We start from the raw sequence: 19,814 nt of genomic DNA, 5'->3' as shown, positions 1-19,814 counted from the left end.
TTGGCGCTCAGCATTATTGTGCCCGTCTTTAAGAAAGGAGATGCATCAGACCCCCATAATTATAGACCCACCAGCCTCCTAGATGTGACCTCTATACTATACGGCCGTTATCTTTTAAACAAGCTTCTTGAATGGGACACCAACTATTCAATTATCCATGAGGAACAAGCAGGGTTCAGAAAGGGCAGAAGCACCATAGATCAAGCATTTGTCTTGCAGCATTTAATTTACAAAACCATCAAGGGCCCAAATAAGTCCATATTTGCTGCTTTTGTAGATTTCTCTTCTGCTTTTGATTTAATAGATAGGGACCTTCTATGGCACAAATTGGCCAAAACAAACATTGATAAAAGACTGTTCTGGCTTATTCAGTCTTTACACCAGGCCAATACATTGCAGGTACGATTGGGCCTCCAAGGTCCCCTATGTCGACCTATTCATATCAAACGGGGGGTGAAGCAAGGCTGCATATTGGCATCCTTTTAATTCAATTTTTATATCAATAATAAAATCCCTGGCATAGCTTCCCCTTCCTTTCTTCCACCATCAGTTGGCAATCGTAAGATCTCAATATTGCTTTATGCTGACGATCTAGTCCTTTTATCTCTGAATAAAATCGGTTTTAAAAGGATGTTAGCTAACTTTGGAAAGATCTGTAAAGAGGAGAAACTAACAGTTAATTACTCAAAAACTAAGATCATGGTTTTTGGCAAGAGGACCCCGAATTCCAACTGGGTCCTTGATGGGCACCAACTAGAACAGGTTCACTCATTCAAATATTTGGGCTTGTCATGGAAACACCATTTAAATATGATTAAACTTTCATGTGCCAGATCAACTGGCCAAATACGAAAGGTTTTTTTATACCAGAGGGGGTCAGCTAATTAATTCGGTGCTCAAGGTTTTTGTTGCCAAAATCATCGTCCAAATGCTCTATGGTGCAGAACTTTGGGGGGAATCAGCCAAACATGAGATAGAAGTTTTGCAAAATAAGTTTATGAGGCAGATACTGGGGCTTCCCCCTGGGGCTCCATCAGCCCACCTTAGAGCAGAGCTTGGTTTACCCTCAATTTCAGCAAGAATTGATTTATCCTACCTTAGATATTGGTGTAGATTAAACAGGATGGATGATCAGTCCCTCACCAAGCTCTGTTGGTTTGAGCAACTTAGGAATGGGGGATGGGCCCACCAGTGTCAAGCAAAGCTAGAGATTCATAACCTCTCCATGGAAAAATATTTAAGCCTTATCCCACTTGCATTAAGGAATTGGATATTTGACCATGATACAAGCCAAGATAGGGCAACAATAGTTGCTGCACCCTTTTCTATCTGGTACCCCCAACTTAAGGTCAATCATGCAAGATCCAATTATTTTGAGGTTTTGACCTATGCACAGCTTCGTAGGGCGTTCACGGAACTTAGGTTTCAAGTGATGCCCTCTGCATATCTGGAGGGACAGGCAATACAACTAAATCAGAAAAAGAATAATAGGTTGTTTTTAACTGTTTTTAATTGTGTATTTTAAAACTGTTGTGACTCGCCCTGGGACCTTTGAGTGAAAGGCAGGCAATAAATTGTCATCATCCCCATCCCCATCATCATACTGTCCAGTCTCTCATATTCCCTTCCTAGGCAAGGAGGTGGCTAGCCAGCTGCAGGCATGCCTGGAGGAAGTAGATTAACTAGATCCATTCATGTCGGGCTTCCAGCCCAGTTTCACCATAGCAATAGCTTTGGTGGCCTTGATTGATTACCTTTGTCAGGAGAGAGACAGGGGCAATGTGACCCTGCTCATTCTCCTTGATCTCTCAGCGGCTTTTGACACCATTAACCATGGTGTCCTTCTGGAGTGACTGAAGGAGGTGGGAGTTGGAGGTGCTCATTGAGGTGGCTCTGCTCCAATCTGCAGGACTGCTACCAGAAAGCAGTACTAGGAAATTGTTGCTCGGCTCTATGGCTTTTAGGCTGTGCACTATTTAACATCTATATCAGTGTTTCTCAACCGGTGTGCCTCCAGATGTTGTTGGACCACAATTCCCATCTTTCCTGACCATTGGCAATGCTGGCTGAGGCTGATGGGAGCTGTGGTCCAACATCTGGAGGCACACCAGTTGAGAAACACTGATCTATATGAAACAATTGGGGATGGTCATCCAGGGATGACACAGCTCTATCTCTCTATTCCATCTGAATCAGGAGAGGCTATGAAGGTGTTGGACGGGTGTCTGGAGGCAGTGATGGGTGGGGGGCCAAGAAACTGAGGCTGAATCCTGATAAGTGCTGTGGGTGGGTGGTTCCCATGTTTGGGAATTAGGTGTATGACTTGTTCTGGGAGGGACTGTATTTCCCCTGAAGGAACAGGTTCAGAGTCTGGGAGTACTCCTGGATCCCAATGTCACTGGAGTCCCAAGTGGCTTCTGTGGCTAGGAGTGCTTATGCCCACATGAGGCTTATTCACTTGGCCCTTTCTGGACTGGGATTGCCTGGCCTCAGTTGTTCATGCTCTGGTGACTTTCTGTCTGGACAATTGTAATGTGCTGTGTGTGGGGCTGCCCTTGAAGATGGTCCAGAGGCTGCAGCTAGTGCTGAATTTGGCTGCTAGGTTGGTGAGTGGGGCAGCCCGATGTGACCTTGTGTCACCACTCCTGCTAGTGAGCTATCTGGCTCAATTCAAGGTTCATGAGAACAAGCAATGCTATACAAAACTGCATGCATTAAAGTGGAGCTTATGGTTTCAGAAACCAAATGCATATTGATATTAATACAATATGTGTTATATTCAAGCCCTCATGGCAATGGGAAACTGTAGACCCAGTTCTTGTGATGCTGTAAGTGATTCCATATTGTCTGTTGAGGGCAACTGGGAAAATTGCAAGATGTAGTTACTAATCTTTGCTGTATACCAGTGTACAGGCATAAAGATTGCGCACTAGAATGAGTTTGATAGATATAAGCTATGAGCTCTTCCTCAAAGTCTTTTTTCAGGTACTAATGCAAACATATTGGAGCACTGGAATATATTGTCAAAGGTGCTTATAAATTATAACATGGCATGGGATGCTTGTTTGGCATTTGTACGAGATGCAACTTTAAAGTTTTTAAATTCATTTTTGTTGAATTGACTGGTTCCTTTTCAATCCATATTTTCAAGAGAGCAGGAAACCCATTACATTTTAAAACTGAAGTTCTATATTAAGGAGTGGATTCCATGGCCTAACTAATATAGGCTTCTCTATTTGGATGCAAATAAGAATTTATTCTAGATGATACACTTTCCATATAAATTACTACATTCATTTACCCCTTTCTCATCTGTGTCAATGGTGACTGCAAATGTAATTGGGCTGTCTGCAGGTTTCATTAATAATTGTCATGATCTTGTGTTGTTAAATTCAGGTCAATAATACATAGTGGATATTGTATTTCTCATTGTTTTGTAGCTGATTAGCTCTTGTAAAAAGGAAGGTTGGCAGTTAATGATAGCAAAAAAACAAAAACAAACTCATGTTCCCACAAAACTGTTGGATTTCCAGGTTATTACTATATATTTAATTTGATTTCTGCTATGTAGATACTATTTAAATTAAGTAATGGAAATGAAATACTTTCCTATGCCATGGTCTTGAAAACTTCAGGAGTTAAAGAAACTGCCATTATGCATCAATTTTTTTTATTACAAAAGGATGTATGTGCAGTTCCTTAATCTTTGATCACATTTTTCTCTTCTTTTTAGCTGTTAATGGGATCCTATACCACTTGCAGGGGTTGCGGATGTATAAGGATGAAAAGGTCCACTGGCATTTGCTGAACATGGGTGGGCCAAAAGACATTCACGTTATTAATTTTCATGGTCAGACATTCACAGAACAAGGAATGGAAGGTCATCAACTTGGTGTCTATCCTCTTCTTCCTGGTAAATATAATTAAACCCATGTATTTTTGTCAGAAAATTAAATGCTCTTCCCTATAAGGTTGGAATGACTCCAGGGAATTCCAACTGGTAACATCAATGTGAATAAAAAGAATATAGTAAGGGGTAGAAAATGTATTCTTGACAAATTACCAATATCCACATCCCAGTGCATTTCAGGCTATATACAACCATTCTTCAGGAGAACAAATTGAAAGAACAAATTATGTAAATAGTGAAATATCAACATTTGATTATTTAAGAATTTATTCATCTTTCCAGATGTTCCCCTGAGGAAGTGTTGCATGGCCTGAAACTCATTGGGATTTGGATATTGTTTGTTTGTAGGTTTTGCATCAAAATATGTGAAAATAACAATAACCTGAAAGTTCTGGGTGCCTGATATGCAGGTACAAAAGTGTTATATTTCCTTTTAGTAATTGTCATCTTTTTAACAATGTATTGAGCTGACACAGGATCATAAAGAGAGAACATTTATCTGTGCATTTTCATCTGGGCCAGGCCTACCATTAGGCAAAGTGAGACAACTAGCCTGTTGCCTCAGGTGCAGTGGAAGACACTATCCCACTGGCAGTGTTGAAGTAAGATTCAGCTGACTCCAGTCAGTTTTTGAACATGGAATGAGGAGGGGGCATTCATCTTGTCCTTTATCTCAGGTAGCAAAATGACTCGGACTGGCTGTGATTTCCATGGTAAATGGTTGGGGAATTATTGAAATAGAATTAATTTTGCTTCCACTAGCCTTCATAGATGAATTGATTACCTCCCTTCTCTTTTCTGTAATGTAAGAAGAAGGGTAGGGAATCAGATCGAGCTGGCTGGATCCTCATGTTCCCCATCCACATGGGCCACTTTCACAGGAGAGCAGAGACCAGTCACCTGTCAATCACTGGATGCCACCATAACATCAGGTGAAACTTTCCCTTTGCAGACTGGCAGCAAAGGAAAAGTGTTTCTTTGCACGGATCTGGTCTGCTTATTCAGCTCTCATCAGGAGCTCATGATTGGAGCTAATCACAGGAGGCTTACATTCAGAGCTAAATTTAAATGTAGCACTAAATGCAATTCCACTTATAGCAAGGACTTCCTCCACTTACGAGCTCTGATTAGGAACTGCTCATCCCAGTGGGGCTTTCATTTGGTGCCAAATTTAAATTCAGTGCTGTATGCAAGGCTCGGGGATTGGCTCCGCTTATGAGCTCCTAATCTATGCAAAGCAAAACACTTCCATTGCTCGCATGGTTTGAAATCAAAACAAGTGAGCAAAGGAATATACGACATCAGGTGTGGGAAGGGTGGGGGCATGGCTGGAGAAAAATGGAGGTTCAAATTTGGCCCATGGGCTGCAGATTCACAGCCCTGCGAAAAACATAAGAGCCAAAGGCCCATCTAGTTTTGCATCCTGTATTCACAGTGGCCAACCAGCTGCCAATGGGAGGCGATTGGACCCTTGGATGATAAGGGAGGAAAGGTGTACTAAAGAATGATAAGGAGGTTGCAGAGAAGCTAAATGAATTCTTTGCATCTGTCTTCACAGTGGAAGATATAGGGCAGATCCCTGAACCTGAACTAACATTTGCAGGAAGGGATTCGGAGGAACTGAGACAAATAGTGGTAACGAGAGAGGAAATTCTAGGCTTAATGGACAATATAAAAACTGACAGATCACCAGGCCCGGATGGCATCCACCCGAGAGTTCTCAAAGAACTCAAATGTGAAATTGCTGATCTGCTAACTAAAATATGTAACTTGTCCCTCAGGTCCTCCTCCGTGCCTGAGGACTGGAAAGTGGCAAATGTAACGCCAATCTTCAAAAAGGGATCCAGGGGGGATCCCAGAAATTACAGGCCAGTTAGCTTAACTTCTGTCCCTGGAAAACTGGTAGAAAGTATGATTAAAGCTAGATTAACTAAGCACATAGAAGAACAAGCCTTGCTGAAGCAGAGCCAGCATGGCTTCTGCAAGGGAAAGTCCTGTCTCAGTAACCTATTAGAATCCTTTGAGAGTGTCAACAAGCATATAGATAGAGGTGATCCAATGGACATAGTGTACTTAGACTTTCAAAAAGCGTTTGACAAGGTACCTCACCAAAGACTTCTGAGGAAGCTTAGCAGTCATGGAATAAGAGGAGAGGTCCTCTTGTGGATAAGGAATTGGTTAAGAAGCAGAAAGCAGAGAGTAGGAATAAATGGGCAGTTCTCCCATTGGAGGGCTGTAGAAAGTGGAGTCCCTCAAGGATCGGTATTGGGACCTGTACTTTTCAACTTGTTCATTAATGACCTAGAATTAGGAGTGAGCAGTGAAGCGGCCAAGTTTGCTGACGACACTGAATTGTTCAGGGTTGTTAAAACAAAAAGGGATTGCGAAGAGCTCCAAAAAGACCTCTCCAAACTGAGTGAATGGGCAGAAAAATGGCAAATGCAATTCAATATAAACAAGTGTAAAATTATGCATATTGGAGCAAAAAATCTTAATTTCACATATATGCTCATGGGGTCTGAACCGGCGGTGACCGACCAGGAGAGAGACCTCAGGGTTGTAGTGGACAGCACGATGAAAACGTCGACCCAGTGTGCGGCAGCTGTGAAAAAGGCAAATTCCATGCTAGGGATAATTAGGAAAGGTATTGAAAATAAAACAGCCGATATCATAATGCCGTTGTATAAATCTGTGGTGCTGCCGCATTTGGAATACTGTGTACAGTTCTGGTCGCCTCATTTCAAAAAGGATATTATAGAGTTGGAAAAGGTTCAGAGGAGGGCAACCAGAATGATCAGGGGGATGGAGCGACTCCCTTATGAGGAAAGGTTGCAGCATTTGGGGCTTTTTAGTTTAGAGAAAAGGCGGGTCAGAGGAGACATGATAGAAGTGTATAAAATTATGCATGGCATTGAGAAAGTGGATAGAGAAAAGTTCCCTCTCTCATAATACTAGAACTCGTGGACATTCAAAGAAGCTGAATGTTGGAAGATTCAGGACAGACAAAAGGAAGTACTTCTTTACTCAGCGCATAGTTAAACTATGGAATTTGCTCCCACAAGGTGCAGTAATGGCCACCAGTTTGGATGGCTATAAAAGAAGATTAGACAAATTCATGGAGGACAGGGCTATCAATGGCTACTAGCCATGATGGCTGTGCTCTGCCACCCTAGTCAGAGGCAGCATGCTTCTGAAAACCAATTGCTGGAAGCCTCAGGAGGGGAGAGTGTTCTTGCACTCGGGTCCTGCTTGAGGGCTTCCCCCAGGCACCTGCTCGGCCACTGTGAGAACAGGATGCTGGACTAGATGGGCCACTGGCCTAATCCAGCAGGCTCTTCTTATGTTCTTATGTTCTTAATGGGAAACCCACAAGCAGGACTCCTCCTGCAGTTTCCAGTAACTGGTGATTGGAAGCATACTGCTGTTCTGTTTTGGATGGTAAGCTCATAGAGCGTAGGGCCCTGTCTGGTCCCCCCCACTCCACATGGAACACCAGAAATTGTCATGTGCACTGATGATGTAGTAGTAGCAACGACAGCAGTAAAAATGGAGATAAATTTTCATTAATGTTTGAGATGACTTGTCAGATGCTGAGAAGCAAGTGCTCCTAAAGATGTTAAGTACATGTTCATAACAGACTCTCTTGGTGGCAATAACATCACCTCTTTTGCACAGTGACTTGATCTTCTCGTTAACCAGCATTTTGCTCCATCAAAAAATTTCTACCTGATATCAAAAGCCTGACATCACATCAATCTGCAGTTTAAACATGTCTGGCAGAAATGTGTTTCTTTTTGCTTTTAAGGTTCATTCAGCACTGTTGAAATGAAACCATCAAAAGCTGGTGTGTGGCTTTTAACAACAGAAGTTGGTGAATATCGGGAAGCAGGAATGCAGGCCTCCTTTACTGTTATTGATGCAGGTAACAGAGTTTAACTACATTGAACCTCACAAAAAAAGACATATAAGAATAATTGCATGATTGGGATTGGGAAGCACTGTTGTCATGCAAGATTGTGTGCTGGGACTGCAAGCTGTTCCATGTTCATTGGGGAGTGTATAGGCATCATCACCGACATAGCCGTCTGCCATTTTTATACTTTAAAAAAAAATCTGGCTGTGTATTTTTTCCTCCCCTTCCATAGTGACTGCACACAGGAATCAGCAGCTGTTCTACTGATGTAGCAGTGGTGTGTCCCACCCACCCCATCCCTGGTTGTACTTAGGGAACAGGATTGCTCTGTCTACCACCATAATTTAGGTGTGGCTAATAATATGCCTGATCCCTTTTAGGGATAGAATGGTCTGTCAATTTTAGTTTTCCCAGTTTTTCATTTTTCTAATCTTAAATTCGGCTCCCCACATTTCTGCAGCAATTTATGAACTTTTTCAAAAAAAATCCTCATGAAAATTCTTCAGCATTTTAGTGCAAATATCTCCTAAAAATACATTTTTGTAGGCAGCTTTGAGTAATGTATGCATTTTTGGTGGCAATTTATCCTATTATAATACATTTTTGTATGTACTTGTATCTGTATATTCATTTTGTGCACACTTTCCCCATAATATATGCATTTTTGTAAACATTGCTTGGTTGGAGAAGTGCATCACAAAATTCAGATAAGTGTGAATTTCAAAGGATGACTGTGTTTCGGTGCTCATATCGTTTCAGAAAGTGTGAATTCAGTCAATTTTGTTTTAAATGCAAACTGAATTGAATTTCTCATTCATCCCTAATCCCTTTCTACAGAATGCAAGTTACCCATGGGTCTAGCAACTGGCATTATAAAAGACTCACAAATCCATGCTTCCGGTCACATGGGTAAGTTGAATTTCAAAGCGAAGAAATTTAAGACATGCTGAAGATAACTTGCCACTTCACAAGTAATTAGTTTAAATTCTAGCCTCTAGCTCTGTACCCACTACACAATAGGTTGCATTTAACTTTTGCTCAGAGTGGACCCACTGAAATTAATGGTCATATTACTAACTTAGATCCATTAATTTCAATGGGTCAACTCTGAGTAAAGTTAGTTGAATACAACCCAATGTACTAGTGCTTTACTGAACACCCATTTTTTTTATTGTGGTAGACATGAATTATCTTTCTTAGTGCCAAAATTGACAGAAGAAAAGGGTAACATATTAATTAGTAGGCATGCAATATAACATACAGAATATAACATGTTTGTTTTAACATATTCTGGATTGCATCTAAGAGCAGTTTATTCTGACTCAATTTGTTTATTGGGTTTCTATCATGAAAAGAAAGGTGGGGTATAAATGTAATAAATAAAATAATAATAATAAATAAATAAATATAAACTGACAATTGCTAATTGAGAATACCTAGTATCTATCTTGTCCATTCTTGTCATCAATGAATTAATCCATTTCAAGCTCTTATTTCCATGAAAAATACAAGCAAGCATGCAAAAAAGATGGTAAAGACCTTAGCTGTTTTGTTGGGCTAGAATGGATGGACTATGTGTCCAATGCTGGTTACATCCTATTTTAGTCTGTTTTTATTTGTCTGTATGTAATGGAATTCAGTACTTTTAATTGTCTTTTTATTGATTGTTATTAATGTATTTTAGTGGTTGTGAATGGCTTTGTGAGATGATTGTTAACTTCTGAAAACTGGCAAATAAGTCTTTTCTTTTCTTTTTGAAAAAGATTTTCAGTTTTCTTTTGCAAGAAATCTTCTTTTTGGTCCTATCCAGGATACTGGGAGCCTAAACTGGCACGATTAAACAATGGTGGAAAATACAATGCTTGGAGCATTGGGAAGAAAGAAAATGAACATCCCTGGATCCAGGTATGATCTGATCACAGAAACAGAAATTTAAAATGAGTATAGATTTAAAGTAACTTGATTTAAAATAGCCTGACTGATCCAGTTCCAGGAGCAAAGAGCATTATTGGATTAGACCCAGAGTAGGATGGATGGATGAAACTTCTTGTTACTGTGTACAGTTCTGGTTGAATCACCACAAAAAGGGTATTGTAGAGCTGGGAAAGGTTCAGAAAAGGACAACCAAAATGACTGAGGTGCTGGAGCAACTCCCCTGTGAGAAGGAAAGGCTACAATATTTGGGTCTTTTTAATTCAGAAAAATGGTGCAGGGAGCTCAGGGCCATGCAGGGGTGGTGGCAGGAGCAGCATTGGATTGACTCTGCTGCAATGCATTGCGTTCCCTGGGCTTGCTCCTTTCCCTCTTGGAAAGTGGCAGCGACACCTGGTGTCAGGAAGCCATGTGTGCAATGCCACCCTTCTGACCACTGCTCTGTGTAAGATTATGCATGGTGTGGAGAAAGTGGATGAAGAGAAGTTTTTCTCCCTCTCTCACAATACTGTAACTTGGGGCCAGCCAATGAAGCTGAATGTTGGAAAATTCAGGACAAACAAAAGAGTGCTTTTTTTTCTTCAGGCAGCACAAGGCTAAACTGTAGAGTTCACTCCCAGAAGACAGGGTGATCCCACCAGCATTAGGATTAGACATATTCATGGAGGGCAAGGCTGTCAATGACTACATTCTATCAACTGCCTCTGAATACCAGCTCCTGGGAGTCACAAGTGGGGTGGGGTGGTACTGCCTTCAGGCCCTGCTTTTGGGCTTCCGATAGGCATCTGGTTGGCCATGCTGAGAACAGGATGGTGGTCTATGATGGGCCTTTGGCCTGATCCAGCTGAGCTGTTCTTATGTTGTTATGTTTGTAATTTTTTTTAATTCATATGCTTCAGTTTGAGACTGCTGAGTTCAGAAAAAAATTTTTTTGCCTTTATGTGTTTTAGAAAGCTTTTACCCCTCGTTCCTTCTTTCAGGGTATCAGGGAAGCCACAATTTGAGATGAGACACTGGGTGATGTGGAGTTGCACCAGTATAACCTTCAGTTGGGGTCTCATGGATTGCCATGTTTGGCCAAATTGCCTAAAGACCCCTGGATTGGCCTCTTTGGTTTGCGAGTCTTGCATGAGTCACCTGTAGTGAGTTCCTCTGCAGGCGTATCTCTGCAAAGTACGTTCCCTCTGCTTATGGGCCCATTGCCATTTAGAGTGTGTAGGTTAGTTGGAGGAGACTGGTGCTGTGGATGGATTGGCTAAGGCAGGCCTGCACAACATGCGACCTGCCACAGAGTACAGCCAATCAGCCATGTATGACAGCTAGGGATGGGAGAGAAATTCAATCCAGTTTGTATTTAAAGCTAAATCTATGAAATTTCCATGTCCAAAAACAATATGAGAACTGAAACACAACCGTTCCTCAAAATTCACACACATCAAGACTTTGGGATGCAGTTCTCAAACTGAACAATGTTTACAAAAATGCATATATTGGGAGAAAGTGTGCATAAAAATGAATATATTAAGTTAAAATAATATAAAAATGCATTATGTTAAGGACAATTACTTGCAAAAAGGTGTAAATTAGTCAAAACTGCACGCAAAAATGTGTTTATTAGGAGAAATTTGAATTAACATAATGAAGAATTTTCATGAAGCTTTTTTTTAAAGTCACAAATTGCTGCTGAAATGTGGAGAACCAAATTTAAGATTAGAAAAATGAGAAACTTGAGGGAACTGAAATTGACAGATCTTTCCATCTCCAATAACAGCCCACAAGATTCTTGATAAACCTCCTATGTGAGCTGCCTGCCTAGGAATGAAAAATTTGGGGATTACCAAGCACCTGGTGGGCCCAATACATTGTTGGTGAGATGCATTCAGTTCAATGGGTTGCAAATTGTTTGGGTCTGGGATAGGGGTTGACCTGTGTTCCCTATGATCCCTTCCTGTAATCTGCTCAATTCTAAGATTTCATTTTAATTTTGGCAAAAAGAAAGGGATCATCCCATATAGTGGTTATTATTCTGAAGTTCATGACTGGCATACAGAGGAAGATTTGAGGCTCACTGAAGGGCTTGCATGAGGCTAGTGCAGAGCTTGGAAAAGTTACTTTTTTAAACTACAACTCCCATCAGCCCCAGCCAGCATGGCCACTGGATAGGGCTGATGGGAGTTATAGTTCAAAAAAGTAACTTTTCCAAGCTCTGGGCTAGTGCAATTTTTCACTTTTTGTGCTCCCCATACTTTATCGACTAGCTTTAAGTTAAGATCACTTAATATTGCTGCGATACTTGTCAGCATCCTGAATGTCTAGAGAAAAAGCTTTTTTCTTTTGTACTGGTAAATAATAGCACTACTGAAAAAACAAAAACAAGCCCCCCAGAACATAGAAGGCCTGAAAAAGGATAAGATGACCTTTGAACAAAAATGTTGTTTACTGCTTCTGATTTGCATGCTGTTTGCCCCGTGCTACAAAGCTCATCATGGCCTTCAGTAGGTCAGAAGATCTTTGTTGTGTCCAGTTATATAAAGATATCAGTGCATTGTGCAACCACATGGGTGCCAAATGTTTCTCTAGTGTTGGCACTTATTTTGTCCTGTGTGAGCCTCCTGATTTTTCTTGTTTCAAGTCCCTCAAATTCCTTAATTTTAGAGCACGCCTACATAACCTTCTAATGCAGTCTCCCAACCATGTATTACACCTCACTTTTAAAAGTCTTGTTTTTAGCAGTCCTAAGCAGGTAGTTTATTGAATCCCCTAGTGAGCTCCCTTACATGGCTGATGTTTTCTATTCAGATTGTAAGACTACTAGTAGTGCAGGCCTGCTCCAGAGTAAATATTTAGTAACTCTGATCACTCCTGGCAGCAGTGGGAACCTCTGGCCTGCAGGCCTAATTAGCAGGGCCAGCGCCAGGCATGCTGGGGCCCTTGGGTGCCAGCCTGCCCTGGGCACTGGCACACGCATGCATGTTCCATCTACCTACCTTTCCCTTGGTGAATGCTCATCATGCTGTGCATGCATGCTTGCCATCAACCAAGAAGGCGGTGGAGGCTTCCCTAAGGGGCTGATGCCTCTGCCGCCATCTTGGTTGATGGCATGTGTGCATGCTATGCATTCCTCCCATCACCCAAGATGGTGGCAGGGGCATCAGCCCTTTAGGGTAACATTGGCCATCATCTTGGATGATGGCAGGCTTGTGCCCACAGTGCAACCAGCGTTTACGTCAAGGGAGAAGTAGGTGGGGCATGCAGGCGGATGTTGTGGGCCTGCATGGCAGTGTGGGGGGTGCCTGGGAGCTTCCTTTCATGATCCACGGCAGGGAGCGCTACCCACCCACCCTAAGGAGGGGCCCTTCAGGGGCTCCTTGGGACCCAGGGGCCCTCAGCTAGGGCCCGACCTGGCTGTTCTCTAGCGCCGGCTCTGCTAATTATGCCTGCCAGGACTTCCCATTTGCCCCACAACAGGATTTGTCCCAAACCACTCCCACCTCTTGATCACCTGATGTCATATGACATCAGACACAGGACAGGTAAAGCCACAGTGCCAAATTCAAAAAGAAGAACTCTAAGTTTACTCCTGACTCTTCCTTTGCAACCAGGACTTGAATGCTTTTTTATTTATACTGGACTATCCTCACATATTCTGCTTTATTAGTTGTTCTGTGATACTTCTCCAATGTTGAAACATTATTGCTGAATGGAGACACTATAATGTAACAACAGTGGAAAAAACCCCTTCCCCCCACCCAGAACATTTGTGGCATGAAAAGTTACAGGGTTTCAGCAGGAAGTTTCAGGGTATGCACTGATTGAAAATGAAGCAGCATGACTGTCCCAAAACATTTGCAGGTGCAAATAGTATTGAAAGCAAGATTGTGTATGACAGCTCTGATAGCATCATGAGCACAAATAATCATGAATGCACAATAAAAAGGACATCTAGAGGGGCCCTGTATGGCATTCCATCTCTCTCAGAAGGAATTATATTGAAAATGGGAAAGGAATCCTTTGATCTTGCCATCTTTTATATGGGATCAATAAGTCTGGCAGTTGTTAGCTGGTTAAAGTGGGTACATGGAACCCCAGGAACAATGCTCTGCTATCCATTCTCCAAACACTATGCTTTTTAATCCATATTGTCTTTAAAAAGTCAGCCATAATAACTAAACTTTTACCCTTCCAATTTTACATCGGATTGTATATTTAACACATAGTGTTACCATTTGAACAGCACAATTCTATAAATGTCTAATCAGAATAATGTCCAACTGAGTGCAATGGGGCTTACTCCCAGGTAAGTGGCTATAATACTGGAGGCTCAGTTCTTTGGTTTATTCACCTTGGCCTTTTGTTCTGTTTTTGCAATTGCCATTGAGACTATAAAGCTGGCCCAGTCACAGCATGCACACAGAAGCAGTCCTATTCCATGGGCTTCCATGCCAGTACCTGCCAAATTCACGGCAATCTTTCTCACAAAAATGATACCCTTCCATTACAGAATGAAACTGCACTTATATGGATCCATTATTTTGTTCCTCTATAGGTGGACCTACAAAGTCAAGTTCTGATCACAGGTATTCAGACCCAGGGAGCCAAGCAGTTAGTGAATTCCTTGTATACAATGGAGTACGTTATTGCCTACAGCAAAGATGGGAGAAAGTGGGTTGCTTTTAAAGGGAATCACAAAGGGCCAAAGAAGGTCTGTATATTTACTGTTTTTGTCCTTGTTTCCTGCTTGAACAAATAAATAGGCAGCAGGCATTACACTTTTTGTTTGAGGAATAATGTAAATTGACATAAAGAGAGCCAGTGTGGTGTAGTGCTTAGACTGTTGGACTAAGACCTTGTGAGGCCAGGGTTCAAATCCTCACATAGCCATGAAGCTCACTGGTGACCTTGGGTCATTCACAGTCTCTCAGCCTGACCTACCTCACAGCACTGTCAAATGCTAAGTCTACAGTATATGAATCCTAAATACAAATGCTAAACACACATGACACACATAAAAACAAATTTCTGTGCACATAGCCAATGTGGATATAAATGTGCATCTGCATGTGCGTCCCCATTCATATTGCAGTTCTTATCAAGGCCCCATTGAACTGGTGAGGTGCATCTTCTGATGCGCATCCCTGTCTAGAGCCACCAGTTATTACACACAATACTAGAATTGGATCTGAGCCAATATGGTTCATCTTTTAAATTATGAGCGATTGTATAGGTACTGGCAGAATTCATGTAAGGAAATATCTGTGAGATGCTTAGTTGGAATTGTATCCTTACAATAAAATAAGCAACCATTGAGTAATTATTTACAGAGCCCTTTTGTTTTCCATAGCATTTTGAAGGAAATTCAGATGCCCACACAATAAAAGAAAACCACATTGATCCTCCTATTGTTGCTCGGTATATTAGGGTGTATCCAACCAAGTTCTATAACAGGCCTACTCTTCGTATGGAACTCCTGGGTTGTCTAACAGAGGGTAAGATAAGAAATCACAAAGCACTTGTTTATTATCAACTTGATTTTTGGGGGGGGGGAATGGTCATTCTGAAGGCCAAAACATTCAAAACAAGTTAGACAGGTGTTCAGATTCCTAAATCTCAGTCTCTGAATCTGCCCCTTCTGGATTTTGTATCTTTAATTTAATGAGGTAGCATAAACTGGCAGTTTCTTTATGCATTATCAGATTTTGCAACACCTAATTTTTAATATCCTATGCTCTCCAAGTAACTTTTTCAAAATGCCTTGGTTCATTGCCCAAAACTTCACCACGCTGAATAATTTTACATAAGATTCAGTCTTGTTTATCAAAGTCAGACAAACATTTGTGCGCAATTTCCCCCTTTTAAAATATTTTCTGCTGAAGTTGCAAATTCTGGCAGTGAATAGGGGCATAGTTAGGGCAGCTGCTTCCATAGTTCTTACTGAGCATGTTCAGAAATGATATGTGGCTGGGAGGTACATTCTAATGCACTGCACTGGCCCTGCCTGCCTTCTGTCATTCAGTTGCCCACACCATGTATGAAGCATCAGTCTGAAGCATGCATCTGTTTGTAGCAAATGGAGGAGAAGGGTGTTGTAGACACGGGGACATGTGAAGCTCTTACCAAGGAAGGTTGGCACAAGTCATTAGGTAGTAAGCTACCGTACCTTACAATGAGCTAGACCATTGGTCTATCTAGCTCAGCATTTACACTGACTGGCAGCAGCTCTCCAGGGTTTCAGGCTGTCCACTCCCAACATCTTGTTGCCTGAAGTGGTTGCCTCACTCTGTCTAGTGGCAGTCCCTTTTCCCTTGTCAGAAACAGTGACAGTGTAGGTGGAGAGAATTTTTTGCAACCAAGATACAGAAGGGGAAAATGGGAAAAAACTACTTGATCAAATCTGCAGCAGAAATGTGATTCCTAACGTGGTTATCTATTCCAGTAAAGCAGGGCTGGGGGAGTCTCCGGCCCTTTAGATGTTGTTGGACTGCAACAGTCAGCAAGCATGGCTAAATGTCAGGGATGATGAAAGTTGCACTCCAACATAATCTAGCAGGCCCATCTCTGATGTAAATCATACTGCTGCTTAGAAGATCTAACAAGGATGTGTCCATGGTTTCATGGTAGATTGCTTTACGCCACTGGGAATGGAAAGCGGGACTATCAAGAATGCACAGATTACAGCCTCTTCTTATAAGAAGACATGGTGGAATTCATGGGAGCCATTTCTTGCCCGCCTCAATCTCAAAGGGCGGACAAATGCCTGGCAAGCAAAGGTAAAGACAAAAACTACAAAGCTGAACCTCTGTTGTTGCTGTTGCTGCTGTTAATATCGTCATCATCATCAATTACCCACCCTTCACCGAAAGATCCCAGGGGGGTTACAACCATTTTAAAATACAACATCAAAAACAATTTTAAAACAATCTAAACTCCCAAAATAGGGTGGGTCCTAAAAATATACATCAGGTGTCGAAGGCCAGGGTAAAGAGGTGCACCTTCAGCATTCACCTTAAACTGTACAGCAAAGTTCTCAGATGCACCTCAGCGGGAAGGGAGTTCCACAATGTAGCTGCTGCCACAGAGAATGTCCTCTCCTGGGCCACCCCCCCAAATTTCCAGGGGTGGCAGAACTACCAAAAGGCCCCCCCGTTGATCTCAACACCTGACAGAGTCTGTAGGAAAGGTGGTGGTTTTTCAGCTACTTGGGGCCTAAGTCGTTTAGGGCTTTTAAACACTAGCATGAGCACCTTAAACTAGGTTCAGAAACAAACTGGCAACCAATGCAGCTGTTTTGAAACGGGTTATATGAACTCTAAAGAGAACCCCAGTAATCTGGCTGCTGCATTTTGGTCCAGTTGAAGTTTCCAAGTTGTCTTCAAGGGCAGCCCCACTTAAAGTGCATTGCACTAATCCAGTGAAAAAGTGGAGTAGAAGTGAAATATTTAGGGTGTCTTACAGGCTAACCAGCATATTAAAACAGCATACTGTATAAAGCAATTAACAGTAAAAGAGGGAAGAGGCAGAAGTTAGTGCTGCTGAAAAGTAAATGAGTTCCATTTAAAAAAAAAAGATTCTGTAGTTTGAACTGAAGTCAGTGGATCTACTCTAGTGTATATGGGATCAGCAGCTGTATGCCTGGAGCTGCAATCCTGGATTAGTATATACATTTAACCTTGAAAGATGCCCTTTTCAACTTAATAGGACTTACTTCTGAGTAGAAGTCATACATAGGATTGTACTGTAAATGAAGTGCTGGTTATTTAGCTTTTAATATTTTCCTGCTTTCTTTTAGTAACTGTGTTTTATTTTCTTTGAATTATTGCCATTTCACAAATTATCAAGTTATGGGTCAACTAATAAATAGAAATAAATAAAATATGGCAGGAAGAAAGCTAAACACCTGGCCATTTTAGAGTCTCCATCCTGTGTTGTCTATCTATGCACTTCTGCAGAACACAATTAAAGATTTGCATGTTTTGGATATTCACTAGATCAGTGAATTTGCACAATACAATATAATTATTGTTCTTGTTGATCCTCCAGTCCAACAACAATCATCAATGGCTACAGATTGATCTTCTTCAAACTAAGAAGATAACAGGCATCATAACTCAAGGGGCTAAAGCAATGTCTAGTGAAATGTATGTGAGGACATTTTCCATCCATTACAGTGGTGATAATTCAGCATGGAAATCTTACAGGGATGACTCGACTTCCATGGAAAAGGTACCAGTTCTGCCTTCCCCCCCCACCATTTTAGTTTCACCACATCATGCTAAGCCTAAAACTGTTGGCCACTGTCACGTGTTATTGAGGTTCTCCCTCACCAGGTCTTGATCTCGCAGGTGCAAATCAGTGACTCTATACTTCCTAATCATTTTGTTTTGTCAATTATTTAGAGTTCTTACAAGCAATATAGGGACCTCCAGTGATCATTAGATATGTCTTGTGTAATGTGAAATAAAACACTAGAATACAATCTGTGAACAGTGTTTTTACAGTAAGAATCAACAACTGGTGGCCTTAGGGCCAAATTCTGGCTCCATATGTATTGGATGCCCCCCCACTATCAATCCAGAGGTAAAAGAGATATGTGGACAGACTGGTGGCTGTGGCAACCAGATCTGTTGGCTGACCACTTTGGGTCTGTGAAGATATCTGCCTGAGAACTTGGAGAGCCATTGGTAGATAGTACTGGACTCAAAAGATCAACCAATGATCTGACACCATAAGGAACTTCATATGAACTTAGATATTATGTGCTATTTTGGAAATATGAGTTTGTCCAATCCTTTTCAGTGATCTTCTGCAGGAAGTCATGCATACATTCATGCTGCTCTTTTATTCATTCATTCTTTCATGTTTGTTTGCAGGTGTTCACAGGCAACATTAACAGTGGTGGGCAGATCAAGCACTACTTCAACCCACCCATATTTTCCCGATTCCTTCGTGTCATTCCTAAAACATGGAATCAGAGTATTGCACTTCGGATAGAACTCTTCGGATGTGATACTTTCTAGGGAATGAATAGAATACTTTCAAATAAAAAAATCCAGAACTTTTAAGCTCTGTTTTAAAAGGGAAAACAAAAACAAACAACTCTTTTTAGCATCCAAAGCACTTTCAGATGTGGATTGGAAATAGCTTTGAAAATTCAATTAAAAAGGCATTTCATACCAGTTTAAGTAATGTAATTATATAAGACAAGAAATTGTATTTTCCATTTTCACTATGAATATACAAATGTATTAACATTCTTGCCTTTGCCTCTCTGCATTTCCCACCTAATACAAATCACTGGCTTTCATACTTTTGTTGCAGCTAGATTGCTTGTGAAGTTATGTAGAGAAAATATTGGATCAACTTGTAAATAACAGCAATATCAGCAGTTATTGGTTCAGAGGCATCAATTCTTATTCCAGTGGTGCCTCTCTTTACCTTACAGAGCAATCCAAACCCCTGACCCGCTGTCTTGGAGGGAGTTTGGATAAGGCAGAAGTGTCTCTCCACCCAGCCCTGCCAGTTCTGATGCCTCCAGAGGGGAAACCCTGCCACCAGAGGGAAGAGCCCTTCTGCTGAGAACACATCTTACTTTTCCCATGAAACTGAGGTAGAAGTTGGATCCAGTAGAATTAATCTCAGCCTTGAAAAGCTCTTGGAGCTGAAAATGGACGTAAAACATGGCATTATTATCCCCAATTCACATTTAATATGCAAATATAATTAAAATATATCCTTAATTCTCCCAAGGATTTTTGTGTGGCCTCAGTTACTGAAATTGCAATCCACAGATGCTTAGTTAAAAATGCTTGCTAGAATTTTCCTTGCTTCTGTTGTATATCTTATCAAGCTGCATTATTTACATTCATGCTCATCTGATAATAAATATGTCACTCAATCCCACCTTATACATTGAAGCTGATAACAGGATAAACATTTAAAGGGGGAGAGAGGTGTAAAGAGGACAAAACAAAATATGAACTAAATTATACAACCACTTCTGTGCATAGTGACCACATTCACATATCACACAAAGCCAAACCATGGCTAATGCACTGGAGGAGA

The 19,814-nt window shown here is 41.3% G+C and overlaps 1 protein-coding gene across 1 annotated transcript in view; it reads left to right on the top strand.

Annotated features, from left to right (window-relative positions):
* F5 (coagulation factor V) overlaps positions 1-19,499 on the top strand; it is a 64,504-nt gene extending 45,005 nt beyond the window's left edge. Inside the window, exons 17-25 of the mRNA XM_061628296.1 lie at positions 3,734-3,913; positions 7,716-7,832; positions 8,661-8,732; positions 9,634-9,728; positions 14,302-14,457; positions 15,097-15,241; positions 16,374-16,522; positions 17,793-17,975; positions 18,623-19,499. Of these exons, the coding sequence (XP_061484280.1) occupies positions 3,734-3,913; positions 7,716-7,832; positions 8,661-8,732; positions 9,634-9,728; positions 14,302-14,457; positions 15,097-15,241; positions 16,374-16,522; positions 17,793-17,975; positions 18,623-18,769 (1,244 nt within the window). The 3' untranslated portion in view covers positions 18,770-19,499. The remainder of the gene's footprint in view (positions 1-3,733; positions 3,914-7,715; positions 7,833-8,660; positions 8,733-9,633; positions 9,729-14,301; positions 14,458-15,096; positions 15,242-16,373; positions 16,523-17,792; positions 17,976-18,622) is intronic.
* Positions 19,500-19,814: the final 315 nt, after the last annotated feature.

Source organism: Rhineura floridana, chromosome 5 (assembly GCF_030035675.1).
Source record: "Rhineura floridana isolate rRhiFlo1 chromosome 5, rRhiFlo1.hap2, whole genome shotgun sequence".
NCBI lineage: Eukaryota > Metazoa > Chordata > Lepidosauria > Squamata > Rhineuridae > Rhineura > Rhineura floridana.
Note: the sequence above shows the minus strand (reverse complement) of the source record. Positions and strands in the feature narration are given on the sequence as shown.